General features: G+C 42.3%; 1 protein-coding gene across 1 annotated transcript in view; it reads left to right on the forward strand.

Moving 5' to 3' along the window:
- LOC117454477 (somatostatin receptor type 5-like) overlaps positions 1–7553 on the forward strand; it is a 17713-nt gene extending 10160 nt beyond the window's left edge. Inside the window, exons 2-3 of the mRNA XM_034093738.1 lie at positions 712–1524; positions 6830–7553. Of these exons, the coding sequence (XP_033949629.1) occupies positions 763–1524; positions 6830–7486 (1419 nt within the window). The 5' untranslated portion in view covers positions 712–762 and the 3' untranslated portion in view covers positions 7487–7553. The remainder of the gene's footprint in view (positions 1–711; positions 1525–6829) is intronic.
- Positions 7554–8582: the final 1029 nt, after the last annotated feature.

Raw genomic sequence — 8582 nt, forward strand, 5'->3', positions numbered from 1 at the left:
CCTGCCTGCTATCCTCAGCTCCCCATTAATGCACTTAAGTTCAGGTTGTGGAGGACAGGCTTCTGTTATTTTACTCCATCGCTCAGTACATTTTGTTCCTAACGCAATACCAATTATCAACCATTGCTGAGAGGCGGGGGGGTGTGCCTGCGTGCGGCACGGTAGTTATTAAGAACCTGGGATGGCTTCATAAACAAGTCTCGTACTAATAGAAGTGAATAGGTTGTGTTTTTGTTCCGGTGAAGGCTTGTTTTTGTTGTGACGGAAGGAGAGTGGTTAGGTTGATTAGTGGTTTAGTATTCTAGCTTCACTGGTCAGGGATTGGACGAAACTTTATCACTTGCACTGTCACAGCCATTTAACACTATACATGCATATCCTGATTTTATTTATTATGTTATATATTGTTATATGGTAGTGAAGTCTATCTATTTTGTAAACACTGTTTTGTAGACACAATATGCTCTATTTGTGTGTTTGCTTATGTTGGATTCTTTGCAATTTGCTATCTCACTTATTATCTAACAGATTTCTTTCTGCACGTTGTTTAGCAAGATATCAACTATGTAACCTTACGTCAATCTTTCAGATCTAGCAATGGTCAACAGCAATTAGAAATGAGGTCAAAGCTAAGCTCTTCACACTTTTTTCATCCGTACACATGTATTGCAACACACCAGTTGATGATTACTAACTTTGCTTTCCTTGTAGACCCGTCACTGATGGGATCTGATCTGTTGTCGTTGCCTAATTAAAGCCTCCATGGAGCTCATGCAGGCCTCCCAGCTGCCTCAGGAAGCCTCTACAGCTACCTGGATCACCAACTCCCATTTCCTGCTCCTCTCCACTCCTTCTGAACCTTTCCTCGGCTTCCCCCCGAACGACTGCTCTTTCCTCTTTAACAGCAGCTGCCAGAATGACACCAAACCGGAGCCTAGTTCCTTCCCTGGCTTGGCGGGAATCTTCATCCCTCTCATCTACGGTGTGGTGTGTGTTGTTGGCCTCGTGGGCAACACTCTCGTCATCCACGTTGTTGTCAACTACACCAAGAATGAGTCAGTCACCAACATCTACATCCTGAACTTGGCGATCGCGGACGAACTCTTCATGCTAGGTTTGCCCTTCCTGGCAGTGCAGAACGCTCTTCTCTCTTGGCCCTTCGGCTCGCTAATGTGCCGCGTGGTAATGACAGTGGACGCCATTAACCAGTTCACCAGCATCTTCTGCCTAACGGTGATGTCAGTGGATCGCTACCTGGCCGTAGTGCACCCAATCCGGTCTTATTGGTGGCGGCGCCCCCGTGTAGCGAAGGCCGTCAGTGCCACGGTTTGGGCTGGGTCGTTTGTTGTGGTGCTGCCCGTGGTGGTGTTTGCAGACGTGCTGAAGGACGACGGTAACTGCAGTATCGTATGGCCTGAACCGGCTGAGGTTTGGAAGACGTCTTTTATAGTTTACACCTGCACCGTGGGCTTCTTCTGCCCCCTGCTGGTCATCTGTCTGTGCTACTTGTTGATCGTCATCAAGGTTAGGAGTGTACACAAGCACAGATGTGTGAAATGAATTACCTCGATTCTGTATTCCCCAAACTTCAGTTTTCTTACTTGGTTATGCTCAGTGTTACTAACCATAGAAACTTGAAGAATATATCCTTTGTGATTCACCTTAAGCTCCGGATTTCATCACAAGTTTTTCACAACATCGTAATCTTTAGCGTATGTGCACAAATGTTTTGCTTTGTACTCATTTATTCATTTATATTCATACAGTATGTTCAGTCGATTATCACATATGATGTGACATAAAGTGAGTGTGTCACATCATACTGTATATGTGATCACCTTAAGCTCCGGATTTCATCATCAGTTTTTCACAACACCATAATCTTTAGGGTATGTGCATGTCATTGAATTTGTATTGCTTTGTAACTGGATTGTGTTTCCAAAAGGCACATTCCCCCTGAAGTGTGGACGTGAACAAGCTATTACTGACCCTCTCAGTCAATGTGTTGACCAATTCGTTTTTTCGGACTTATAATAATTGTATTTATACAGCACTTTTCAAAACAACATCCCAAAGTGCTTTACATGGGTGAAGGCATTGGTCAACAAAGACATTTGTTACATGATCAATTACTTTTTCCAAGAAAAATATGATCATATTTTGGTCAAAACAAGATATAAAGTCAATGGTTCTGGGAAGTAAAACCTATTCACTGCTTTATCACAAATATGATGTGACACAAAGTATTTTTTTGAAGTTTGATGGTTAAAGTTTTAAAAAATGTAAATGCAATGACAAATTGTACTGTGCACATTGTTCATGGGGATAAACATTGAGAAATCTGTTTAAAAGAAAATATCTTCAGAAAAAAGCGTTTATAAGTTACTTTCAATTTGGTTTGACGGCAGAATATTCAGATGGGCATAACTTAGCTGAAATTGAAAAAATACATATTGAGAAAAAGCTTGTTTTGACTTTGGTGAGGGGACTTTTTATGCTGCTGCAACACAAACATTTCCCAACTTGGGATCAATAAAGTATTTCTTATCTTATTTTAAATATGTATTCGATTATAACGGCTGTAAAGATGCATAAAGTCAGAGGTGGAAGAAGTACAAGTAATGTCCATTCTAATTCTTACTTAAAGGGGACCTATCATGCAAAAAGCACCTTTGTACGTCTTTTTACATGAATATGTGTCCCCGGTGTGTCAGAAAACACAACCCTCTCTCTTTTCCCCAATACCCAAATCTCTAAAAACGGGGCTGCAACGGATCTGATACAGACTGATACAGATTTGAAATATCTCTGACGTCAGAAACAAGGAGCTCCGCCTATATGGCCAACTCTCCACCTATCAGGGGAATGGGGGTTGCCGTGGCATGGTAACCGCATGGTAACAGCATGGTAACAGCATGGTAACAGCATGGTAACTGCATGGTAACAGCATGGTAACTGCATGGTAACTGCATGTGGCCTGTGATATATTGATGAAGAACAGTATAATAGGGGACTGTTAATAGATTTGGAATACTTTTGTAGTTTAACTTAAAGTGAACCTATCATGCTAAATTTGAATAATATATTGTAGGCCATACCTATATAAAACATGTCTGTGAAGTTGTTTTTTCAAAATACCAAACAGATCATGCATTTTAGCCATGCCTCATTTCGCTCTATTTGCTTCATTCCAGCCCTGTCTTCACAAGGGCTGAGTATGTGGTAAATGAACTGCAGCTGACCACAGTTACCATGCAGTTACCATGCAGTTACCATGCAGTTACCATGCAGTTACCATGCTGTTACCATGCATGGTAACCGCATGGTAATAGCATGGTAACTGCATGGTAACAGCATGGTAACAGCATGGTAACTGCATGGTAACTGCATGGTAACAGCATGGTAACTGCATGGTAACTGCATGGTAACAGCATGGTAACAGCATGGTAACAGCATGGTAACCGCATGGTAACAGCATGGTAACAGCATGGTAACAGCAGGGTAACAGCATGGTAAGAGCGTGGTAACAGCGTGGTAACCGAATGGTAACAGCATGGTAACAGCATGGTAACAGCATGGTAACCGCATGGTAACAGCATGGTAACCGCATGGTAACCGCATGGTAACCGCATGGTAACAGCATGGTAACAGCATGATAACAGCATGGTAATAGCATGGTAACTGCATGGTAACAGCATGGTAACAGCATGGTAACTGCATGGTAACTGCATGGTAACAGCATGGTAACTGCATGGTAACTGCATGGTAACAGCATGGTAACAGCATGGTAACAGCATGGTAACCGCATGGTAACAGCATGGTAACAGCATGGTAAGAGCATGGTAACAGCGTGGTAACAGCGTGGTAACCGAATGGTAACAGCATGGTAACAGCATGGTAACAGCATGGTAACAGCAGGGTAACTGTATGGTAACAGCATGGTAACAGCATGGTACCAGCATGGTAACTGCATGGTAACAGCATGGTAACAGCATGGTAACTGCATGGTAACTGCATGGTAACAGCATGGTAACAGCACGGTAACTGCACGGTAACTGCACGGTAACAGCATGGTAACAGCATGGTAACTGCATGGTAACTGCATGGTAACTGCATGGTAACAGCATCTTAACAGCATGGTAACAGCATGGTAACCGCATGCTAACAGCATGGTAACTGCATGGTAACCGCATGTTAACAGGTTCTGGATATATCTGAGGCCTGTGATATATTGATGAAGAACAGTATAATAGGGGAATGTTAATAGATTTGGAATACTTTTGTAGTTTAACTTAAAGTGAACCTATCATGCTAAATTTGAATAATATATTGTAGGCCATACCTATATAAAACATGTCTGTGAAGTTGTTTTTTCAAAATACCAAACAGATCATGCATTTTAGCCATGCCTCATTTCGCTCTATTTGCTTCATTCCAGCCCTGTCTTCACAAGGGCTGAGTATGTGGTAAATGAACTGCAGCTGACCACAGTTACCATGCAGTTACCATGCAGTTACCATGCTGTTACCATGCATGGTAACCGCATGGTAACAGCATGGTAACCGCATGGTAACCGCATGGTAACAGCATGGTAACAGCATGGTAACAGCATGGTAATAGCATGGTAACTGAATGGTAACAGCATGGTAACAGCATGGTAACAGCATGGTAACTGCATGGTAACTGCATGGTAACAGCATGGTAACTGCATGGTAACAGCATGGTAACAGCATGGTAACAGCATGGTAACCGCATGGTAACAGCATGGTAACAGCATGGTAACAGCATGGTAACAGCAGGGTAACAGCATGGTAAGAGCATGGTAACAGCATGGTAACCGAATGGTAACAGCATGGTAACAGCATGGTAACAGCATGGTAACAGCATGGTAACAGCAGGGTAACTGTATGGTAACAGCATGGTAACAGCATGGTACCAGCATGGTAACTGCATGGTAACAGCATGGTAACAGCATGGTAACTGCATGGTAACAGCATGGTAACAGCATGGTAACTGCATGGTAACTGCATGGTAACAGCATGGTAACTGCATGGTAACTGCATGGTAACTGCATGGTAACCGCATCTTAACAGCATGGTAACTGCATGGTAACCGCATGTTAACATGTTCTGGATATATCTGAGGCCTGTGATATATTGATGAAGAACAGTATAATAGGGGACTGTTAATAGATTTGGAATACTTTTGTAGTTTAACTTAAAGTGGACCTATCATGCTATATTTGAATAATATATTGTAGGGCCATACCTATATAAAACATGTCTGTGAAGTTCTTTTTTCAAAATACCAAACAGATCATGCATTTTAGCCATGCCTCATTTCGCTCTATTTGCTTCATTCCAGCCCTGTCTTCACAAGGACTGATTATGTGGCAAATGAACTGCAGCTGACCACGCCCCCCTGCAAAGGAGGGGGGCATGGCACAAGCTACATGTTACCATGCTGTTACCATGCTGTTACCATGCAGTTACCATGCAGTTACCATGCATGGTAACAGCATGGTATCTGCATGGCAACTGCATGGCAACAGCATGGTAACAGCATGGTAACTGCATGGTAACAGCATGGTAACTGCATGGTAACAGCATGGTAACGGCATGGTAACTGCATGGTAACAGCATGGTAACAGCATGGTGACAGCATGGTAACTGCATGTTAACAGCATGGTAACAGCATGGTAACTGCATGGTAACAGCATGGTAACAGCATGGTAACAGCATGGTAACTGCATGGTAACAGCATGGTAACAGCATGGTAACATGACGCTCGTGCCATGCCCCCCTCCTTTGCAGGGGGGCGTGGTCAGCTGCAGTTCATTTGCCACAGAATCAGCCCTTGTGAAGACAGGGCTGGAATGAAGCAAATAGAGCGAAATGAGCCATGGCTAAAATGCATGATCTGTTTGGTATTTTGAAAAAACAACTTCACAGACAAGTTTTATATAGGTATGGCCCTACAATATATTATTCAAATATACCATGATAGGTCTAATTTAAGTTAAACTACAAAAGTATTCAAAGTATATTAACAGTCCCCTATTATACTGTTCTTCATTAATATATCACAGGCCTCAGATATATCCAGAGCCTGTCTCTGATTGGCTGAAACACCAAACACATCATTGCAGCATTACACATAATCCCCTCTGTTTCAGCCCTGTTTCCAAAGTGCTGATTCTCTGTCTGTTACTTTAGATGAAAATAAGGAGCCCCTCCCCACGCCCCTCTGAGAGAGATTTGGTTACAAAGAACTCAATGGTGCTCTAGGAGGAGATACATGTGATAAGGGGGGGGGGGGGGTTACCTTGGTTGCTGATTGGCTAATGGTTACACAAGACAAAACATCATTATGACATCATAAAGTGGCCAAAATCTGATCAGCTCATTTTCAGACAGGTTTTTATAGAAATGGATCAAAAATAGAGAGAATGTTTGTTCCTGAAACTTTCAGAGTCTCTTTCCACAGAGGGGACACATGTTGATGAATAAGAGACATGAAGAAGAGGGGACACATGTTGATGTAGAAGAGACATGAAGAAGAGGGGACACATGTTGATGTAGAAGAGACAGGAAGAAGAGGGGACACATGTTGATGTAGAAGAGACATGAAGAAGAGGGGACACACGTTGATGTAGAGAAGATATGGATAAGAGGGGACACATGTTGATGTAGAAGAGACATGAAGTAGAGGAGACACATGTTGATGTAGAAGAGACATGAGGAAGAGGGGACACATGTTGATGTAGAAGAGACATGATTTTGAATAATAGGTGACCATTAGAGAGGTAAACCTTATTTTTCTTTCACAGGTGCGCAGCGTTGGAAAGCGGGCGCAGGCCACGTCCTCTCGCCGCAGGAAGTCTGAGCGTAAAATCACCCGGATGGTGGTGGTGGTCGTGGCCGTGTTTGTCCTCTGCTGGCTACCCTTCTACGCTCTGAACTTCATCAACCTGCTGGTGGTCCTGCCTAGAGACTTCAGGGGGCTTTACGTGTTTGTCGTTGTTCTGTCGTACGCAAACAGCTGCGCGAACCCCATCCTGTACGGCTTTCTGTCCGACAACTTCAAGAGGGGCTTCAGAAAGGCCCTGTGCGGAGCGTCTCGCCGGGTGAAGAGCAACGGCATGGAGCTGCATCGCCCAACAGAGGAGTGGGGCGGCATTGTGCTGCAAGTTCAAAAAAGTGAAGGGGTCGTCAATGTTCGAAGGAAAGAACAAGAAGAGAAACTCAATGAAACAGGAAAGGCTGTTCAGATGAGTGAAATATGCAAAATGGTAAAAAATGGAAACCACAGCGTAGACGCAAAGACTGAGGCGGAGAACTCGAGTGTCAAACATGAAGCAGAGAAAGATGTGGGCTTCGAGCCGGCGGAGGTAGCGTCCTCGATGATCAGTAGAATCAGGAACAGGAAGTCACAACCTGAAGAAAACCCGGACAATAACTCAGTGCTTGAGATCAGCTCTCTGTAACAGGATGATATTAAAAGTGTTTTAAAGAAATGTAACAATTACAGGTTCAGTGTTAGATCATGCCAAGTGAATATTTAACAATATCCACATCTTAAAATATGGCTTGGATCTTTGTTATTGTTTCACATTTGTATTAAGCCTGCTAATGTTCAATTGCAAAGATGTATTATTTGTGAGTGTGAAACAAAAAAATCCCTGTTTATTTGTCACTTTAAAAACAAACGTCCAGATGTTACACAAAGAAGGTCAGCACAGATGTGGCCCCGTGTATTTGTCTTTGTAACATGATTTTAGCGCAAAGTAATTGAAGCATTTCTCTTATATTGAAACGACTGCAAGGTGATTACAGATTACAGTCTCAGTGTTAGATAATGGGGAGTACATAGTTTACAATATATTGTGAAACAGTGAAAGAAAAGTGGTAGTGCAGCAATCAGGACAGAGACAGTTTTTTACTCAAAAAGGGTTTTATTTTTACCAAACATAATGTCCTTTTGACAAACTTTATTCAGGCATGATGTTAAAAATGTTGGATTGAAACCAGATGGCAAGCTGAAGAACACATTTCAATATCTGAAACGCCTGAGTAGCCTACGGTGTGAAGTTTACCAAACATGCAGGACACTTTATGTGTGTTCACTTTAATGATCTACTGCAACAAAGACCATAGTATTTTACCTTATTATATTGTTATAAATGTATGTATTGCTGTCATGTGGACAACGGTAATGCACTGTATCTTGAGAGTGAAACTGAAAACATCTAGGCGTTACACAAAGCTCGGATGTTCCCCTGTATATGTGTCTCTAACATGATATTGGTGCAGACGATTAGAAGCATCTCTCAGATATTAGAAAATGGCAGGCTCAGTTTTAAATCAGGTGGAGCGAATAGTTTACAATATGCTCATCTTAAACTTGGGGTCAGGTGTTTTGTACTTGGCTGAAATAGTGTGCCGATATCGATGCAATTGTTGTTAGGGTTAACCCAGTTCGACAAAATTAAACGTAGGCATGATTTAGGATTGAAACCGAATGGAAACCTGAAGCATTATTTTAAATATACAACTGGCTGTAAGTATTAATGAGTACTCTAA

This window comes from Pseudochaenichthys georgianus, chromosome 1 (assembly GCF_902827115.2).
Source record: "Pseudochaenichthys georgianus chromosome 1, fPseGeo1.2, whole genome shotgun sequence".
Lineage (NCBI taxonomy): Eukaryota > Metazoa > Chordata > Actinopteri > Perciformes > Channichthyidae > Pseudochaenichthys > Pseudochaenichthys georgianus.